This window comes from Poecilia mexicana, unplaced genomic scaffold (assembly GCF_051168715.1).
Source record: "Poecilia mexicana isolate PSO_F unplaced genomic scaffold, ASM5116871v1 scaffold_5, whole genome shotgun sequence".
Lineage (NCBI taxonomy): Eukaryota > Metazoa > Chordata > Actinopteri > Cyprinodontiformes > Poeciliidae > Poecilia > Poecilia mexicana.
In genome coordinates, this window is record NW_028263374.1 from 25921234 (window position 1) to 25944009 (window position 22776).

At 35.6% G+C, this 22776-nt stretch overlaps 1 protein-coding gene and 1 long non-coding RNA gene across 2 annotated transcripts in view; one reads left to right on the forward strand and one right to left on the reverse strand.

Annotated features, from left to right (window-relative positions):
• Positions 1 to 22776, forward strand: part of grm4 (glutamate receptor, metabotropic 4) — a 141912-nt gene that overhangs the window by 48153 nt on the left and 70983 nt on the right. Inside the window, exon 2 of the mRNA XM_088005800.1 lies at positions 13108 to 13324. Coding sequence (XP_087861926.1) covers positions 13108 to 13324 — 217 coding nt within the window. The remainder of the gene's footprint in view (positions 1 to 13107; positions 13325 to 22776) is intronic.
• The window catches only part of LOC106903979 (uncharacterized), a 143232-nt gene continuing 139611 nt past the window's right edge, over positions 19156 to 22776 (reverse strand). Inside the window, exon 3 of the long non-coding RNA XR_015762889.1 lies at positions 19156 to 19733. This is a non-coding gene — a long non-coding RNA (uncharacterized LOC106903979). The remainder of the gene's footprint in view (positions 19734 to 22776) is intronic.

Below are 22776 nucleotides of genomic sequence, written 5' to 3' on the forward strand. Positions count from 1 at the left end.
TTCTGGGGATATGAACTTGTCAGTTTTACTCAAGTCTGGGGTGTGATCAGTCCCCACCCCAAATAAAACATTTTCTTAGATGTCAGTGGACTCTTAAGAGCCACGGGATTGGGTAAAGTTTTGTCTTAAGCACTGAATTACCACTATCTATGATGGATATTTCTTTTAAACAAGTCCAATACACACCTATAACATTTTTTTTTCATGGTATTCATGTTGTCTGAGTGCAGAAAGCTTGTATTTCATTTTATGGCTGTATGGCGAATGCCTGTCTATCTAAACTTCTGCCATCCAAGACTTTTTTGTGCTTGTAGCTATTTTTTTTAACCTCCAATGGCCAAAATGATGTCTTCTTGGTTGCATCATTGTTGGTAAAAGATGATCAGCCATGCAGCGTAGCAGGGAATCCCCACCATGTTTGGTGCATGTTGGGTTAGAAGACACAGAGGTTCCTGCTTGGTGTCAGTTTTGTACCCCGTCAGGTTGGATTTGACTTGACTGAAGAAACATAAAAGAGGCTGAGTTAGCCTTTCGATTTTTACCCTGACAAATAAGATTCAAGTAGAAGCCATTATGGAAGCTGACTTGTTGTTTGGATGAGGAGCCTTCTAATTGGTGCCCATCATTCATCTCGAGTAAATTAGTGTGCCAAATCAAATTTACGGCCTATTTTCACAGCAGAGATTTGACTTGTTACAGCAGGAAAAGTACATTTGTAATTAGGATTGATGATGTTTAATATTTCACTTTTAGTTTGTCTAATTTCAGAGTTCTGGTGCAGCACATGCATAAAAATTATTAATGAGGGTTCTGGCAGCTGAATTTGCTTTTTGGTTTTATTTTTGCTTTGACTGCAAAGAAAATGCATAATTCACTAAGGACATGAAAAAGTGTTTTTCCTCTTCCTGATTTCCCTCTTTTATCCTCTTTGTCAGCTGAGTGTTTCAGAACATCAAACCAATTTAAATATTTCTCAAAGGCAACACATAAAAACAAACAAAAACAAAAAAAATAGTTTTTAAATGTAGTTGTTTTTTATTAAGGGATGAAAATCCAAATTTACATGGCCCTGTGAGAAAAAAGTGACTGATTCTGCAGCAGGAAAATGATACAAAACACATCAGCAAATCCAGCACTAAATGACAGAAGGAAAAGCAAAATGAAGGCTTTGACTGAGTGGCTCAGTCAAAGCATGTAGGTTTGGAATTTTGTGCTCTGTTAATAACTGATAACTTCTTACTTTTTATGTATTTAAATTATTGTTATAATAAATTATACATTATTATAACATGAAAGCCTTTGTAATTTTGATTTTTGTTTAAATTGATTGGGGGAATACAGTTAATTGACATAAACAAACAAACAAACAAACCCTAAAGTACACTTCAAACCACCCAAATCCAGTGCTGTGTTTATCCAGAATTAATTTCTTCTTCCTTTTCTCCTACTTATATAGGTTACAGATCTTCAAACAAATATTAACATCAAACAATGATAACTGGAGTTAATACAAAAAGCAGTTTTCTGAAGATGGTTTAATTTATTTAGGGAAAAAAGACTACCAAAGTCAATCTAGCCTTATACAAAACAGTAATTATTTCCACCGTTATTAAATCAGAATTTATCTGTGATAAACTACATTTCTGGAAAATAGTTAATTTTTACTAGCCACACCAGGGACTGATTGCTGCTTGAACAGTACAATCAAGACATAGTTTAAATAGAATCTGTCTGACAGTAAAAAATAACGTAAAGATATCAGAAAGTAATACACCATGGCCCTCTTGCAAAAAAAATTCAAGGACTGATGAGCAACAGAATCAGTGACATTGCAGAGTCATTTTTAAATTTTTGAGACTTTAGTGAATAAAATGGAAGAGAGACAATTTCACAGCACAGTATATCTCCTTATGTTCACAGAAAACTAATCAAATCTAAGAAGCAACAAGAAAATATTTGACAAAATCAATACCACGACTTTTTTCTGCTGTCTCTGTATTTTGTTACCACACTTTCCAGTGTTCAACCATGTTGCCCAACAAGAACGCATGTAAAAAAAAAAAAAAAAAAAAAAAAACACAACAAAAAAAACATTTCAGGATTTAAAATTTTGGTATGTTGAATTTCTATTGGAAACTCAACTGTTAAATGCACAACCCATTAGGGTAAGCTGTGAATTCAAACAAAAACAACTGAACAATATGACAATATCATTCACATTGTGGGAAAAAAAAATATATATATATATATGGAAATAACACAGACTTAGTCATTTTGATTTCAAGTCAAGTTCTGTTAAAACCTACTTTTCTCCAGACATGCTTAGAGGAATCTGTTTATAACATTTCAAAAAAGTTTGAATATTCACTACCATTTAGATTTTAATTTTCAGTGAGACACAAATATATATGATATATCTTTAACTCATTCAACATGGGTACCATCATTAACCAATGATGAAAATATTGCTTTGTAGGATGTAAAAATAAAAAGGCAATAAATACATTAAAACTGTTCAGGTTTTCTACCAATGTAAAATAAACCATTCTCTTGTAGGATGTTCACTTACTTGTTTTACTACATACCAGAAAAAAAAATCACTATTTCTAGAAGTAGTGATTCCATATTTTTTACCAGGGGTGGCATAAATGTAAAGACAGTGTGAGCTGCTTTAAATCCTCCCGTTAAATTGCTTATAAATGTAGTTTAACCCCCATAGAAACAGCCTGCTGTTTTCTAGTGTTGTGAATTTTTTGCCCATAACAGAAGTCTCATTTTTAGGCCACCTGTTGGGTGACTCTTTAAGTCGTTGGGAGTTGAGAGAAATGTGTACCATTTTCCCGCTCCGTTACTGTGCAGATGTTTGTGTGCGTGTGCATGCGTGATGCAGTGCAGTCAGCTCTTGATAACCCCCTCTGTGGTTTGAATGACACGCTTCCCTTGAAGCAGCAGGAGGCAGAGCCATATCAGCCTGTGATGGATGGTGTGAGGATGCTTTCAATGATGGATCTGTAGGACTGAGCTAAGACTGACTGTGGCTCACTGCGCTGACAGAAGTGCTGCTGGAGTAACAGCCTCTGTGGTCAGATAGCGGATATTCACATCCTGTTGTCTCACTTTGAACACTGATTACAGATCGAGATATAGGTCTGGGTTTTTAGGCAGTAAGTAAGACACCAACTCTCAGCCCTACAATAGGCTGAGTTTTCATTTCCTTTCGGTTCTATAAAAACACCAGTAATCCCTCCATTTCCTCAATGATGGACTCAACTCACCTCATCTTAAATTAAGGGTCGCTGGAGGTGCAATCCTTAGTACACACTGAAAAGAGAGCAGAGACAGAGACCCAGATAACAGGGAGTCGATTCCTCATACAATTTGTCAGAAGGTCTATAACAGATGGAGGTTGCTAAGTTTAGCACCGATGATAAGTAGCTCAAAGAAAGTTGAAGCACTGTAGGTATCCAGCAGGATCTGGAATAACTCCTGTTCACACTTGCAGACAAAGCATTATCGTTTTACGTCTATGGTTACAAATCACTCAGACATTTTCAGTTTGGTTTTTATGAATGGATCATGTCGGCATACAAACAACTCCAATATGGAACGAAAAACAACAACTAATAACAAAAAAGAAATTATTATATGGTTGATGTATTGTTTCAGTTAGAGCAACTAGTGGTTTATGTGTTCAAGGTAAACACTAGATCACTTTGAAATAAAAAAAAAAAACCTTGTTTACATGCAGTACCAGTAAGTGTGGTAATGAAAACATTTGGAAACATTTGAAAACTGTAGGAAGTGAAATTATAAACTAAAATCTTCTGAAAACCAATTAAATATATGGAATCCATGTCATAAAACCGAGCATAATGTAAGCATTTTATATTTTTACTTTAAAAAAATGGAACAAAAAAATCATGTTCATTTTTCATTGCATCATTTTAACTTGGTAGTTTTTTTTTTCCAAACTTTGTTTATTTTGTTTTTGTTCATATAGTCATATGACTCTCATTACATTTTACATATAAAACAGCTGACTTTCTAGTTTTATGGTTAGATCATAAAGTGACATATAAACATCTTTTCTCCATAAATCTATTTTTTCTACAATGATCACAGATCTGTCTGTATTTTAGAATTATGCCACTTTTTGCTGTTCAATGAAATAACAGCAGATGAAAAACAAATTGTATGATAATTTAACTCAATTTACCTTCTATTCACAGTGAAATTTTGACTCATAAAATCCCTTTAACTCTCCAGAGTTCTACTCTTAACCAAAAAAAAAAAATTGAAGAACACAGAGGTGGATCTAAGGAAATAACAGCTTTAAAAAGTCCTTTTAACAATTTGACTGAAAAAGAAAACAAAATGATTTTTAATAGACAAATGCTAGATTTTCTACTCCGGTGTCCTGCAACTTTTAGATGTTTCCCTGGTCCAACACACCTGAATCAAATGGATGGATTATCTCCTCAGTAGGGAGTCAAGTTCTCCAGAGTCCTGCTGATGACTTGATTATTTAACTCAGGTTTGTTGAAGCAGACATATTTAAATATTGAAGGACACCAGCCCTCTTAAAGTTATCCAGCAGACATTGATTAACACTCTCAAATAGAAGAGTAAGCCAAAAACGCCAGGTGCCAAAGAAGCTGACTCTTTCAGAAAGTGCTGGATACAGTTGTGATAATAGATTTTTTGTTTTGTTTTGTTGGTCTGTTGTTTTAAAAATTTTAGTGGAATGAAAAAGTGTGGTAGAAAAGGTCTATAAAGAACAGAAATGTCCACAGCCTTAAAAACAAATCACAAATAATTAATACGACCTGAACAAGTATTGTTGGGCGAGAGGCCTAGACAGGAGCCAGTCCATTACAGAGCATCACAGAGACACAGGACAAAAAAAAACATACACACTCACACTTAAGAGCAATTTAGTTAACTAGTCATGTTTTTGAACTGTGAGAGACAGCAGGGAGTACCCAGAGAGAAACCACACATGAACAGGGAGAACATGCAAACTCCAAGTAGAAAAGACCACAGACCGGGATTCAAACTGATTGACTGACTTTACAGGAAATACATTTGCTCACAAACTTTACGCAGCGAGCAGTTATTATAAATCCTATTGCAATGTTACAACTTTATTAAAGCAGAAAGATTTAACTCAGTCAGTAACCGTGGAGAAAATAAGCATTTACCAAGCATTGCCCTAAAGTCTTTCCAGAAACCCTCACAGGGCGAAACATTTTGAAGAAGAAAAAAGTTTGCTGGATTGTATGAGCAATGTTCTCTCCATTTCCATCAGCGGGTTTAATACAGTCTGAGGTCAAACTAAATACTCTGCTCAGTAAAAAGAAAAGGTCATTTGTCTCATCAATACTGGACAAAATCAAAGTGATGACAGCTTCTGGATCCCATCTGACCATCCAAAGCCGAAGTGCAGCACAGCAATCAATATTTGGAAAGTCTTTAAGAAACTAAGATACGTACTCATCCATGTAAACAAAGACACCCACACACCCTTCAATGTTTAGGTCAGCATTTCTGCTCTCTGGCCTGCCCAAGTGTGATACTTGGGTTCAATTTTTTGCTTTTAAGAACGATTCTAAATTGTAGCAGTATTTTTTTTTCTAATCTTGGCAATGTTTTGTGCCTTTGCTCTAACAAAGATATATTAACATGATTTAGTTTTTTTCATAAATAAACTAAATTTCTTCAACACAGCACACTCTTGTCCTAGAAAAAAAAAAAAGAATAAACCTCGTATCGCATGTGTGTAAAGATTTGGGGAGAAACAGTCATAGTGCCTCCCTCTGTGTTTAATGGCCTATAACCAGCGAGTTTAGCTCAGTTCACAAATCCATTTTTTAAGAGTCACCATCACTTGATTAGCACTAAAGTAGACAGCAAAAAGATTTTGATTCCCAAGCGTGATATGCTGATTGCAAGAGGCTGATGTCAGTCTGTGAGAAGACAAAGCAGGATGAAATTCTCCTCTCAATTTAGTTGAGTGTCAAAATATTAAAGGTCGACCCAGAAAGATTGAAATGTTATGAAAAGGTCTGAAACATGCGCAGAGTTTTTATTGTCAGTCTACAGGGGCTCAGTATGTCTGTGGACAATGTTACCAAATTGCTTGGATACCCACATTCAAAGTATTAAAAAACACAAGCATAAAGGGTCATTAATAACTAACACTGTTCCAAAAAATGCAACTGCTGATGAACGGGGAGTTCAACAATCTTTTCTGTAGTTTTCAGTCAGATTAACAAACTAAAGAACAGAAATACGACTGATAAAATTTCCAAATGCCATTAAATCTTATTAGTGATATGGAGAAGAATCTGTAATGGTATTACTGAATGTCACAGTTGCATTTGACAATGTTGATCATGACATGTTTATTAAATGTCAATGGAAAAGTGACTAAGATTGGTTCACTGTGCTAGAATCGTTCAGATTGTATTTGGCAATCACTTCCTTGTATTACGTAGCAACTATAAGTCTGGACAAACTGTACATGGGTCTCTATAAGGTTTTATTCACAGGTAAATATAATTCAACAGCTACACTGTATGCTCCAGCTGGCTCATATTATGGAGTAGCACAACATCTTCTGATCTAATGAAGCCTCTTGATGATCAACTTTTCCACTGAAAATCCAGGAAAATATTTAACATGATAAAATACTTATGTATGAGACACGTGAATCCTTATTTATTCATCTGTAGATCTGAATCCTGGCCACGGAGCTCTATTGTGTTCAACTGTTGTTCATTTTTGTACCAGAGACTATGTGTTTTGTTATATCATTATGCAGAAATTGCTTTTCTATTCAAGAAGCTCTGCTATTTGCTGCTCCACTTACCCTGACAGCTCCAAAGTGAAACTTTAATCTCTCTTCAGTGGCAGCAGCAGCTGATAGCAATTAAGGACAAAGCCTGGATGCTGAAGTGGTGCTCTGTTTACCCACATCACTCGCTGCAAAACTTCACTGACTTCTTGTTATGTTTGCACCCTCTGTCCGCTCTGCTTGGGCCTGAATTTCTAAACTAAATCAAGGCACTATGTGAAGGGAATAATTATTCCCTTATTTGGGTTTGTGCTGATGTTTGCTTTGCTGAAATGAAAGTACATTAGAGTTTGTACTTTTTGCTGATCGTAGATCCTTATTTTGTGGTATTCATGCAGTTAATCATTAATTGGGTTGTAATCTAAGTAAATTTAATGCATGTTGCTCTAGAACACTGCAGGTTTAACTCTGCCGGAATAAAGCGAGCACACTGCCATTTTACCCACTTGTGCTTGGGTATAATGCAGCCTTTGCTGTGCTGCAGCCAACACACAAAGCTCCTGCTGTGTTAGAGCAAAGAGCTTTTTTGCACTGTGAGCTTTCCTTCCTCTGTCAGAGAAGAACTGTGCTGAAGCCCAGAGCTCACAGCAAGCAAAATGAGACTTCACAAAACCGTGTTTTTAAATTCAAACTTGTCTCAAACAGTAGGAGAAGGATATTTTTTCTCCTTGTTTCTATCAGCGTCTTTCATGTTAATGTGTTAAAGGAGATGTCTGCTTATTAGCTGCAGAAGCTGAGGGGGCTTCTTGTTGTGTAGCCATTTCACACAGCTTTGCATTTTGTGACAATTTAATTTTAAAGAGATGTGTGTTATCTCTTAACCACTGACATGTTGAGAATGATCCATTCTTGTTCGTTGGGCTTCCTTTTTTAATCTAGAAGTGGTTTGGCACATTTCTATGGGAATAAAGAACAGCACAGAGGCTAAAATACTTCCACCAGCATACATAAAAAAAATGCATACTCAAGAGTACTCACATTTGGTAGTTTTTACAGAAAATAAGATTGGTGACAGCAGCTGGTAGACCTTTCCAGGAGAAAATGATAATAATTTTGACTACAAGTTTTTTTTTTTTTTGTCTTGAATTTAAATTGACATTTTTTCTACAAAAAAAAAGGCATGGAAAAAACCTTGTTTGATATTAGCCTAAGGATAATGCAGAAGAGAGTAATGTAATACAGTAAAAATATTATTGCACAAAATTCTTGCTAAAAATAAAGAAATTAAAATAATCATTTGTAATGAAATTGGTGACGGATTTGTTTTTCTTTTTTTTTTACCTACACTTTCAGCAAAGTGTGACGTTTGGGTTTCCCCTCCTTCCTTTAAGAAAATTGAGCTGATTCCAGTAAAATGTTCATTTTAATATTGGTGTCTAAAGATAATTTTAGGTAGATGTTCCTGAAAACACTCCTCAGAATAAGCTGATTATTATAACTTGTACGTTCAACCTGACTAAGAGCTGTTTTCTGTCAAAGTGTTCAACAGAAAAAATGGATTACATACAGTTTTTGTTGATGCTTGATTCTGAGTTTTTTGTCTGTCTTGTTCACTGCTCCTCTTAATACAACCTGAGCAGTGAACTCTCTGCTCCAGATGCTCAAAAAGGAGGAGTTGAAGACACCTGCTGGCAGACAAAGAGAGGCCATCTTTCAGGAGATTTTTTGATAGTAGTTTTAGAATTGTGTATTGCTAACTCACAGTTAGCTATACGAATACTTAGTTATAAAGCTAAGGAATACACAAATTTTTCTACAAATATACTTTTCTTTTACCAGTTTAATAAAAACATGCAAAAAAAAAGAAGTAAATTTTCATTTTTAGTTATGACTTCTTTGAAGTTAGCACTAAGACTAACAATCACTCATCTGGGTATAACGGTTTCTCTTTGACAGACTGGAGGGAACATTGCAGGTCACTTTGTCAACATAGCGGCAGCATCGTTGTGCTGCCCAAAGATATCAAGAGTGTGGTGTCATGACCCGTTGCCAATACTTAAAATAAATCCCAAAATCAACCGATGTGCAGAGAAGGAAGGATAAAGTGTGTGTTTGCTCATCCATGTTTTTCATGTGCTGCTTGATTGAAACAGATGCTTACCATTTGGTTCATGGAGCAGGTCACAAAGAGTTGTCAGATGTCTGAATTACAGATGCAAACAAAGTTAGTTGTTTTTTAGAGCAGTGACATTTGCAATTTGAGACAAATGTTGTGCCTCCGTCTAAAAGAATGTTGTTACCAAGATTCTACAGAGAACAAACATTTATCCATTACTTGTATTACTAGCATGCAAAATAATTTCACTATACAGGAGTTCTTTAAAGAAAAAAACAAATAAATCATGTGCTTTTCTATCACGGACTGATCTGAGAATTTGTCCTGGAATGTATGGTTTTATATTAAATTTTAAAAGATCGAAATGGAACCTGAATCCATGTGCAGGTAGGCGCTGCTTAAATAGTTTCCTTTTTATATTCAAAACACAATCTGTCACTGGGATATGAATTATACTGAGATGCATTAACTGCTGTCACATTTATTTTTTTTTCTCCACTGCTCTCATAAGCTGAAATGCCAATTGGGAACAGCTCAAAATCTTGTGTTAATACCAGGGAATCCTGAAATACTCCTGTCAAGAGGAAAAATTTAGACGTTTTTGTTTGCGAGAAGCTACTTGTCATCTTCACTGCGACTGACAGATTGTCAGGCTGAAGCAGTGTGAGAGAAATCTGCTTTCGTTGCCCCCACACTGTACCTGATAATAGTCACAACAATTAAACAGCTTTGCACTCTGCTGAGTTCTCAGCTGAGCACATGTTGGTTGTCACAGTGAGAAAATCTGACACCAGGCAGGGGGAACACAGACTGTTCTGTTAAAATTCCTTTTTTTGTTGTTGAAAATTATCTTCAATTAAAGTGCATTAGATTTTTTTAAAACCTAAATCTGTCCTCTATTTCAGCCACACCACCACTTCCAGTCTTGTCCTGAATGATTATGTGAGCTTGACAAAACTCTGTTTTTTAAGAAAGTCAGTGCTATGTCCCATTTTCCATATCATTATTTCTTGTTTTTCTGTGGTGTGGCTTTGTGAGGAAATCGTCTTACGCTTCCGGTATCAAGGTGGAGTATCTCTGGAAGCGTGGCCTCTAACCTGTCTTTATGAATACATTTCATAACTTGCTACAGTGGCTTAGATGAGAACGGATAAGCCTGCTGTGGATGAAACCGAAAACACCAAGCAAACTCCAAATACCACAGGAAGAGGGAAAACATTTTTTCCTTTTACATTACTGCTACGTTCTTGGGTTGGCTGTAAAGAAATCAGATTGACATGTTAAAGCATTTCTTTTTTTTCCCCCTTAAACATATACTGGTATTTTCAGCTTCTATGTTTCTTGGGCAACCAGTAGGTCGACTATTTTAAATGAGAGTCAGTCAGGTAACCTGTTTTTAGGACTTTTACACCTCAAGTTTGAAGAAGTAGGCTGGAGATTATCCTTCCTGACCCCCTCACACCAACAAACTCTTACAAATCTCTCCCTTGGACAGGAGCTACAGTAGCTACCAAACGGCCTTTAGACACAGAATTAGCAGGTTTCCCATAACCCACTTTGTCACATGGTCATCATGACTTACAATGCCTGAAGAGTAGCACGTTATGGCCGTGTTTTTAACACAGCATACCACTGTGACATCTAATTTTGTTCAAAATTATTGCCTAAATACTGAAAATACTGAGAGCAACAATGTTAGCAGGTTATATATATATATATATATATATATATATATATATATATATATATATATATATATATATATATATAGTGTACTTATATAGTGAACTATATAAGTACACTTATATATTGTACTTTAGAAAAGTACACTATATAACAGAAGGGGAAACAAATAGAGAGATAGATTAATTCATATTTACTGTATTAACTTATGTTTGATTTACTAGTTAACTGTTATATTTAACAATAAAGTAGGCATCTGTAATGAAATCTGTTGCATAACAAACGGCATCACTGGGATTCCAGTTTTATAACACTTTCATCATTTTATCTTGTCTATTCTTACTGCTGTGCAGTTGTTTAAAACTTATCCAAGTGGTTTAATTTATCTTGTTGAAATGTCGGCCCAGCATCTGTCCAGATTGGGGATTTCTCAGCTGAGTATGATAATACATTCATCATACAGGAGAACGGCTCCAAAATAAGTCAGCAACAGAGACATTTTTAAACTTGTGTGCCTGCTTTTTTTCCCCCAGGAACTCAATAAGAAGATAAAATATTGCACCATTTCTAAAGATCTATTGTTTCTTCCATAGAAAGAAACGGCTAAATGCTCAAATGTAGATGCATTTAAATAAAATACTATGTATAGATGTAACAATGTTACCAATGTGACAATGAAATGATTTTAGCATCAATATTATTTTATATATTTTTTTTCTTTGAAAGCATCACATTTTACAGTACATTGCTTTTGGTTACATTCTGAGCTTCAAAATGAACATGTCTATGTTTCTGAAGTAGCTTTTACATTCAATAATCTATTTACAAGTTTTGTATTCACTGCTTCACATTTAATTTGTGTCCAATGACAAGCTACAATAAAACTTCCAGATCATTTTAACCAGCATACCCTTTTATTTTTGGCCAGGTTGGACTTTTCATCATAGTACGAGAGGCTGGGAGACATTCCCTTTAAGAGAGATGTTTCACATCAAAGCTTATCTGGTTAGGTGTGCCACAGCCTTCAGGTCTGCTGTCTATGTTAGACAGTGCATGTGGTGAAGACACAGCTTAGGAGAATACATGGCTGTTTTCATTAAAATCATGTTTTGTGGACTGCTCCTCCATCTTGTTTTGTTTTGACACACACAAAACGTGGCCAGTTGTCATCAAAAAAAGGCACGCTCTGTATCATTACCAGGAAGCCCTGCTGCCTCCTTTCTGTCTTGTTCTCAGCAATCCATGTGGATGAAAAATTATATTTACACAAACACAGTTTTATCCATTAGAAAAACAGCAAAATCACATGTGTGAGGAATTGAAATGATCACAAAGCTTTGTGATAATTAGCTGACCTACATGTCATGCTACTGAGTGTTGCATGTAGTCTTTCTCTTTCCTTAGTGGATCACAGATATCTTTACAGGAGTCGGGCAAACCTACCAATATACAAACATCTGTAACCAAATCAATCACAGTATGAAAAAAGTTAGTTTAATGAAAATAATCCTTTTTTCTACACGCCTATGCTTTCACTTGATGGCAATGTGAGGCATTTCATTTTCAAAGCAACCCTGGATCCAAAGTAAATATTCATTCTAACTAAAGGTATCATGATCCTGCTTTATTTGCAGTTTGGAAGAAGGAATCTAAATGATGATAGATTCTCCAAACAACACTGTCTAATCTTGCCAACGGACCAGCATTTCCTCCGCCGTCCTGACAGAAAACACAGCTCCACACACAGTGGCTCGGAAGTTCCTTAGTTTTACGTAGTTGAGTTTAGTTGAGTGTTACTAACTTTGTGAGTTTGTTCACCAAACTACTTAACTAAAGGATTGAATTCTTATTAACAAATTTGTCTTATTTTAGAAATAAGTTATGTTTATTCTATACATTTGTAAAGTTAAGCTGTCTGTGAATGTGTTGAGCTTAATCCTTCATCTATTGTTGTTCAAATATCCATACCCTGTCAGGTAGGCGTTCATAAGCAAGGCTGAACTACTTTACTACCACATACCGATACAAATATTTTGGTAATTTTGATAAATAACTAATTTTGGTAATAAATGCCTTTGGCCTTTATTAATAACTATCTATAGCCAAACCAGGCTGTTATTGCACAACAGAGCTCTCAGAACACATCACGGAAACTCACTTCCATTTATGCTCCACATCTGGAACGCTTGAATAGAAACGGTGATTTATTTCAATACAAGGTCCATACTTTAAAAGAAGAAAAACTTTTTTGCCCCAAGATCATTTTTAAGTTCAATATTCGTATCTACAGTTTTTTTAAATCAATGAGCTAGTTGAGTCTGTGTTTTAATTTTACATTTTTAGAATAATTTCTCTCACTACATCCTATGCAAAACATTTTGTCTTGTGTGTGTAACTGCCTCTTCATACGCGGTATAAACCACCATAGCCTTCTGCCAGTATGTTATCCTTCCCCACAGCTGCACTGAAGGCCACTTTATGCTTTTAATGTTATCGGTATATCTGTGTACAGATACCCCAGGTGAGCTACGCCTCTACAGCGCCGGAGCTGAGTGACAACACCCGCTACGACTTCTTCTCCCGTGTGGTGCCTCCAGACACATATCAGGCCCAGGCCATGGTGGACATTGTTAAGGCCATGCGCTGGAACTTTGTCTCCACTGTGGCCTCAGAGGGAAACTACGGCGAGAGCGGAGTTGATGCTTTCATTCAGAAGTCTCGGGAGGACGGTGAGTACACCTGTCCTCGTATGGCATTTTGCACCACTAATTCTCTTGACTCAGCGTAATAAGTTAAATTCATAAATTTCTTCAAGAAAAATAAGAAATGACATCTACTGCTATTGCAAAGTAAATAATGGGGTGAACACCTGTTGGAGAACCATTAGGTAAACAAATAGTTTTAAAGATGACTTCAAGAAAGTAAAGTATATAGTTACATGTTTAATCATTTTTTTAGCAATAGGCTGATTAAAGGTAGAATCACTCACAAAATGGTGAGTGGTTTGGTTCAATGCACTTTTTTTCCAATACAATAGTTTTCTCTAGCATTTGATTTTCAGCTTTGTGTCTGTAGGGAGTAAGGGTGCTATAACTCTAGAGATATTACCTGTAAATTATCCATAAAACTCAAAACTAAATATAACTATTTAACATCATTAGACTTTGAGGATATAATTACTTTACAGTGAAAAGAAAAAAGAAAGAAGATGTGTCTTAATTTCTATTGTTTTAAGCAAACTAAGGAGCAGAGGCAGAAAACTGACAGATTACAAATCATGGTAGATTTCAAGTACTTAAACTTTCTGTGACATGATTCAGCATCAGACAAACAAAAAGATTCAGATTGTCAAAAAACAAACAGATGTGCTTGGGAGTAGATTTCAGATTATTCTCTCAAAGAATCTACTACCATAATATATTACTCCTAAAAAGGATAAAGAAAGATTAAATAAAAAGATAAGTAATGATTTTGCCATTTTGCTAGACAGGACGTGTGTTTGGATGCACCTATTAGTGCATCCATGTATGTGTGTGCTTGCTAGCTTGAAGGCAGCTTTTTTGTCAGTATAAAAATAAGAAACTGCAGAAGAAAAAAGGTTGCAAACTACTAATCAGGCTCACAGCTTCCTTTGTCTTTCTGCTTGCTGACCTACTGGTGCCCTCTCACCCTTCACTAGGCTACTGCTGTGAAGCTTACATTTAGTGCATACTCTGAGCCCAACCATACACACATAACAAACCAAGACAAAGTGAACAAAAACGTCCCTTTTTTTTAGGAACTGCTGAATTTCTAAACTCACATTCTAAAAAAAGACATTGCGACAAAATGAAAGCCCATGTAACATTCTTACTCATAGCTGCCAAACATTTTGAGGAGATGTTGCTTTATGTTGCTTGAATGTACAAGTAAGCACATTCTAGCTGTCATATTAATTCTGAAAGACTGTCAGGTCTAAGTCTTTAAGTTTAACACCTGGAACAGAAGCTTGAAACAACAGTGATTATGTTCTGCTGTATTTTTTGTATTTTAGGCTCATATCTATTTTCTCTGAATCACGCCTGCATGTTGATTTTCCCTAACGCCACAAAGGGCTGTTAAAAGTATTTATCCATCACAGATTTCTTTTATTTTTGCTGTTTTGTCACTTAAATATTCCAGATTATGTAATACATTTTAATAGCAGACAGAGATAATCTCAGTAAACACAAAAGGCAATTTTCAAATTATGATTTCACTCAATAAGGGAAATAGCTATCCAAAGCAAACTGGCTCTATCTGAAACAGTAATTGTCTTTTAACTGGAATTACGCCTTTAACATTTCCGTGGATGATCATCAGAAAGTTTGCTGTGGCTAGCATTAGTTTTGACCTTGAAATTTATATGGATGCCTCTTTTTCCAGTCTAACTTGTCAAATCTAAGACATCAACCCTAGCTGAGGAAAGTGAGGCCTTCAGTGCTTAAATGCTGTTCTGTATTCATTTGTGGCATCCTAGAAGAGTTGTTGGTGCATTCTCTGTTCCATGTTTTCTCCATTTGTGGAATATGAGTCCCAAAGTTACATGGCTTGTAACTTTTTTCCAGGTTGTTAGAAATCAACTATTTTCTCATTTGTTTTGCATTTCTTTAGATCAGTGTGTGATGTCTTGGTTCTTGAGATATGTTAGCCTTCGTCCTGTTGTCAGGATTTAAAAGGGATTTTTTGATTCAACAGTTAAGAAGTCAAACCTGGGTATGGACAGCAAAAATACGGAATTATATATTTCTCATCGAGCTAGGTTAATTTAGATAGCTTTTTTCCCTTAAGAAAGAACACCACAATTTAAAAAAACAGTTTTTTTATACATACTGTGATTGTTCGAAAAAAATATAATAGTCGATCTGACACCTCTAAGTGTGACCAAAAAAAAAAGCATAAATGTAAGAAATCTATGAGAGTCTTCTATAATCAGCAAACTACTCAACAAGAAGAATTATCGAGTAGTGTGATTCCATGTCATAACACCTTCTATTAGAGATAGACAATAATCTGTATATTAAAAACACATAACTCCTACAGATATTACACAAAGTTAACAATAGGTGTTTTTGGACTCTCCATCCAGTTGCTTTAGGTGTGTTTACTCTGTTTTACTGAAAGAGTTCCCGTGATATTTGACTGCTTTGGTTGACTAAGTGTAACTGTAATTAAAAAATGCACTTTAAGATACCCCAGTGATGTCTCTGTCTTACACTGTGCCTACAAAAGAAAAAAACAACTCATTTCCCTACTCAGATAAAGTCCTTGGGATGCTTCATGCAGAAAGAATGTTTTTTCTTAACCCTCAGCAGACTTGTTCCCAAGAGATTAATAGAACAAAGTGACAGACTGAGCCGATGAACAACATCTAAGTTTTTTTTTGCTTAGTTAATGTCTGTCCTCAAAATGAATATTGCAGGCCTAATGTACTCTTGCAATGTCTCCAAATAAAACAATCCACTTCTGTTTCATGTTATCACCTTTGGGGAAGAAATGAAGGCATAAAAACAGGAAGTCTCTTTCTGTCTCAATTCAAGAGAGATGGATGATGGGAATCCCAAAGTTACTCGTACTTTATCAGCCAATCCACTGAAATACTTTTGGAGCTCCTCTAGCATAGTAGTCTGTGGAAAGGAATAGATCTGGGATAAGCTGGAAGTTGCTGTGTCATTTCTAAAGGAGACCAAAATCACCTTACTTGATCCATCTGAAATTCATAAACATATCTACACTATAAGATCCGACCATCACTTAAAACAAATGAGGCGAGCTATGCTCATAAAATAAGGTATGACCTCATTGAAAAATATCTCCTGTGAGGAACGTTACCCAGTAAAAGAGCTGTTGCTCTAAATATATCAAGATGGTTCCATCCTTCCTATTAGCTTTATTATTCCACCCCAGACACCATAAAAAGAGGAGGCAATCATTCCAAACCTTATGCACCACACTCAGAGGCCCTGACCATGGATATTTTTAAACTGATATTTTTCCATTTACTTGGGAAAAAATGTCAGACAATTAGACTTTCTGGAAAAAAAAGATGAAATAGCACTTCAAATCATATACTTAGGAAAGTTAATTTTTTCTAATCATGAAGAAAACTTAGAAAGTCATGTTTTCTAAGAACATGATTTTTATTGGTGACAGCCTATCACACATTAACATGGGTGCAGGTAAAATGGTATAAACAACACATGTTTTGTTGTGATTTCCAGTCAACAAAGATGTGAGCATAGACCCCATAGACGGAGCTCAGTGTTTGTTAGTTTTTAAAATCATTCCTTTATATATCATCACAGATGTACAAAAGCAAGATTTTAATAAGAATCTCAAATTTGGAAAATGTATTTTTTTCTCTACAAATCAGCCAACTGTAAAACCAAGAAATTAAGTTCATTTTGTGAAATGCCATGTTGGTTTAGAAAGATTAAAAAAAGCAAGGTGAGGTGGTACAAAGTCGTGTTGCTACTAAGATATAGCATAGATGTTTATAATATGCATCACTCTAGAATACAAAGGAAAGTGTCATTAGCATTTTCGATGCCTTGTGGCATTCTAACAAATAACACTACACCCCTATTTGGAAGGTGTTGAAAACAACAGCAAAATGGTCCAAAAACCACCTACTGTTAAATGTAACATTTGTAGGTGATATATTGGATCTCGAGTCTTGTTTCTCTGAACTGCAAGGTGCTAAATGTGATACTGGATTACCTGCATACTATCAGATCTTTGTAGCACTGGCTCAAATAACTCAAAGCGGATTGATAGATCTAAGCCTAACATACTTCTTTATCAATGTAGGAACAGTATTTTTCTCTTGTTTGTCTGGAAGATCTGAAAGTTCCTCTAATGTATGAATACACACAATGCAAATACAGTTGTTATTTCCTTGCATTGCTAGTAGTATAGCAGATAGTGTGGACACTCAGAACAACAATCCAATAAAAAATTGGATATTAGGACAGGAATATTATGTGATACAGTGAACAAAAATGCTGATTCAGTGAGGCTGATTCAGCAACCTTATTGTCATTTTTCTGCCTTGATATCCATTTGTTGTGGCACTGACAGAGTTCAGTGGATGCCCACCTATTCACAGTTCAGTATTCATGGATTCACCAAAAAATTGCCATTTTGCAGATTTTTTTTTTTTGTAGAGTTCATCTTAAGCATTCAGAAGAAAATGTAGCTTTTGAAAATGAAATATTGCGCAGTGCTTCATGACACGCCTTTAGCTGGCGTTTGCAGAGGAGCCAATCCAGAAGTGCTTTTCATTGTCCTTGATTAGCTGAACCACCAACAGCGTAGATAAAGAAAGAAAACCATGGCTGTTAACTCCTGAAGAACTGACAAAATGGTTTCCACTGTGTATATAAACGCATACTAACATACATTTGGTGTTTCAACTATTATAATAGGCAATTATTATAATAGTTGCCTCATGTATTTGAAGATTTAAGCTACTTGCAATCTGTTGTGGTTCCTAACCCCCACTAATATGGGTGGCCCACTCTAGTATTCTTTTATCCTGAGTAGTTGTCAGCCTAAACCTTTATAGTTTCTCTTTCTTCAGTGATCATGTGAAATATGTTGATTCTGTAAGCTTTTTTATGTATATGAACAAGAATTTCCTCAGATGTGGAAAAAGCTAGGCTCATAGAACTCATCAGATTTTCTTTGTGAGTGGATAAATTTCTTCAATCAACACTTAACAAATCAAATCAATTTAAAAGGCCCAGAAGAACCTACAGATCATTTTCTACATATGATTAGCTTACAGCTTGAGGTCTTAAGAGAAATTTTAGTCTGCGCTCTGGTTCAACAGCATTAAGTAAGCAAACTAATCAGTCTATTACAAAATTCTACACAATCTGTAAATAGTAACACGACTGCTGCTCTTACCAAATCACACGGGATCAGTATGAGTTAAATACACCAAGGTAATACCTGATGAGGCAAATTATTTGAATCATCTTCCATACCAATGACCCCAGATGCCCTGGAATCATCTGTTTGCTGTTGTACCAGCAGACTTTTCTCTCTAAGGAGAGATAATAACATATCTGGGCACATTGTGAGCAAGAAGCGGATGATGATGAAAGGTAAATATGAATTCCAGGTGGGGTTGTTTTGGTCTTTGCTGGCCTCTCTTCCCGGTGAGAGAAAAAGGAATATAGAGCTGTGAATTGGTAACCTTCAGACTTCCTTTTTTCTTGGAGGTGACCAGCATTTCATCTCTAAGGTGTTGTTGCTGAATGCGAAGCCTTCTACCCCGTTTCACTCTCCTGAGTAATACGTACTGGATAAGATGTAAAATTCAAAGACAAGCACTAAAAGGAAATCACATGGAAAAAGATTTGTGCTTGTCCATTTGTAAATTAAAAGGTATTAAGCGAGATAATTATAGGATTGCAACTTTGCATATAATGTTTGTTAAAAACATGAGATAAATAATTCAAGATGAAAGACGTAAGTATCTCATTGTCCAGACAATGTGGATATTGAAGCAAAATAAAACATTTACCTGCAACCCTTTTTGCTTCTTATTGCCTTATAGTTACCTACCAGCTGGACAATTTTATCATCAGTGTAGCCATCATAATTACAAAGTTTCATAATGAAAATTGTCAATATGTACAGTACAATTTTGTGAAAAACACAGATCAGGATTAGTCATTTTACCAGATCAATACAAGATTGAAATGTAAGGTGACAAATCAAAATTAGTGTGAGTTTAATTTCTTGATAGGTTTGTACTTTTAGCATACTGTATTTCTCCTGTTGTCAGATAACAATATCTTTATCTTTCTCTCAGAGAAAAATAAACATAACGCATTTAATGGATATTTGTGTTGGCAGGGGGCATCCATCCGTTTCTGTTCGGAGCTTTAAGACAAATTCTTACTGGTCTCACAATGGCATCTAACATTTGGAAAGGATCCATACATTCTGTGCAGCAAAAGAAAGCAGCATGCCGTGTTCAGGTCGCATCACTTGTAATCTTGATTGATGATGATGATTATCATCGTCTTCCTGACCTCATTCACTTCAGATTCCAGCATCCTCCTTATTTCTTCTGTTTCCTTATAAGCTCCATTGTGTTCTGGCTCACTGACAAAAAAAAACATTTTGATTAATCCAATACATTTTAATTAAACAGCCATATTTGAGCTGTCAACTATCATTTCCATTTAAAATTAGGTTTTTGTCCTCGAGTTAATAAATCTATAAAAGCAAAAATCTAAATTGATATATTTTGTATTTGTTCGATCATATGACAATGATACTGATGCAGTGCACGATTATTCAAAAAAGGCAAAGAAGCAGTGGTAAAGTCAGCAGCATGGTCATTTTCAAAGGGTCTTTATATATATATATATATATATATATATATATATATATATATATATATATATATATATATATATATATATATATATATATTTAATATTGCTTCTGGGCACAATAATCTGTCCTCAGAAGCAATATTAAAAGTCCTGTGCCACTAAAACAGTTAGCAGGAATATCCTTACATAATGTATGCTCAAGATCTAGGGACACAGGATGTTTATATGTTTAATTTCAAATAAAGCCTTTTGAAAACAACATAGATTCAGAAACCGAAATCTCTTGATGTTTATCCGGGTCCACTTCAGTATTCCTATTCCTACTACTTCAGTATTTATGTTTTTTTTTTTTTTGTTTTTTTTTTGTGCAACCTTTCTGAAAGCAACTGTGTGGCCGGGCAAGAGTTGGCAGGAGAAGCACATCTTTGACTGCAGACAGCCCATCTCTGCAAAGATGTTCATTACTATGGAGCTTGCCCCAATAGACATCATTAATCAAGTTAATGAAACTCAATGTCGATAAGAGCCCTAACAAGATTCCCTCACAAACCAATGACCGTCCTGACATTAACATGAGAATCCTTGCTAATGGAGTAACTGCCACCCCTGTGTGACGCAAAGGATTACAAGCATTAGAAATAGAGTCAGCATGGAAAAGTGCATTCGGGAAATGCAAAACAAAGAAAAATAAATCAGGGAGCATCAACAGTGACGAATTGCTCGAGGCTTGTTATTTGAAGATTCAGAAAACAGACAATAGAGAGAGTTGATGTTATTCCTGGTAACAGAAAAAAAAGAAAGAAGAGCAAAATCATTATTATGTTGTATTTATCAGATCCTAATGAGTTAATTAAAAGTTGATTTTGTTCCATTGATTAGGTGTTGGGATTGTGTATTTATTTGGATAATACAGCTGATGAAAATACCAGAATACTTTTTCTGATGCATGTTTGCATGTTCTTCCCATCCCCTCTGCCTGTCTAATGAGGACAGAAAAAGAAATTTCCCAAAACATCAGACATGCCGTTCACTGATGCAAGGGCGGCGTTAAGGCCCATTTTAAAATTCAGATTAAAACATGCTTGAACCGTTGGTGTTTACATGAGCAAACTTTTGTGTGAGGGTTAGACAGGGCATGTATTCATTATATTGCACTGATGAATATGACACTCATGGGAATGATGTGACAACACTTGAGCAAACCCAGAGTGTGCTTCTGCAGGCGAGGCTTTGGACATGCAGACATATTTTTTTTTATTTGTTCTCAAATTTGATGTCCCAGAGAAACATGAAATATCAGAGTCTTCCTTCACTAAAAGCCAAACAGCCTACAAGGAGATTTAATGGAAAAAAAAACATTGAAAGCTCAAAGTTTGGTTGAGCGATTGGTTGAGAGAAAAACATTGCTCCACCCCGAGCAGCCCGGGAGGTTTTCGAACATCTGTACTCTAAATGACTGCAGTCACCAAGGGAAGAGATCACAGCACACTCAGCAATGTTCCTCTTTCTATCCATATGGCCTTTTTAATCTCGAGTTCTCACCCTGTGCGGTGCGTCGGCCACTTATAGCGTTATTTATTATGTGACACCACAGAAACGACCCCTGAGTGCCTCAGATATGTCCTGTTAGAATTTGTTTAAACAGTTACTTGTCATTGCCTAATTGGGCAACGCTAATAGTTGAATAATCATCCATCATCTGAAGAATTTTCTCTTGGTAGCTGTTCCCGCTCTGTTTCGGGCATGATGGTCATATATTGCTCTTAATGTAAAGTCAATTTCTCAAAGCAAACACTGCTGCTTGAACTCTGATCTTCAGACATGCCCGACAGAAATGTGCTGTTCCCCAGCTCAGATTTTCACATGACATTGTTCTGCACCCGTGAATGCAGTGTGGTAAATTCACATAATGACATTTCCCACATGGGGCTTGTACTTTCTGATGTAAGTGTGAAATAATACATATTCAAACAGGGAAGATAATTGGGCAAATTATGTGCGTGAAGATCAAATCAAAAGTACAAAGAAATCCATGGCAATGGATTAGGTTGTGAGGGATGTTGTGTGGGCTTTTGCATTCAATTGTAGCCTGATGTTCTTATGTAAAATGGCACAAACTCAGATCAAAATAAGGTTTTAAATATTAGTGCACTTTTTTCAGGTAATATTTCAGGTCTTTTTAAGAAAAGATACGCCAAAAGTACAGGCAGTGGTGCAAGAAGAAGATATTAAATGATATTTAGATTGGTCTTTATTTACCTCTATTCTATGGAGGGTTTTTATTAGAAGTCATGAGAGAATATTATAAATGGGAGTGCTCATGCAACTAATCTGGATTACAATTCTCCCACTAATCCATACAATTTTTTTCATTATTACATACCAATGTCACTTTTGTCCAAGGGATGAGATTTTCTCAGCTTCTGACATAGAGTTTCTAAATGGCTTAATTTATAATCGTCATTAGAGCAGATTTACATGTTGTATTATTCAGTATTATAAAGATTTAATCAAATAAAAACATCAGAGTGCTTTCATTTTGAACTACTGTAGTGTGGCTCATGGTGACTTGGAAAGAGTTTGCAGACACACAATAGACAATATAAAAGAAGCACAAACCTTTTAAAAAAAACCTCCTCAAATGAACATATATGAAAGAGTTTGTGTGTGGGATTGGATATATTAAATGATTAGAAGCTCTAGACAAAAATATGCTTAACTGACTTCATTTGAGGAGGATGGCAATTTAATTTTCTATTGATTGACATGAACATTAAATGTTTTCAGAGATTTGTTTAAAATTAAGC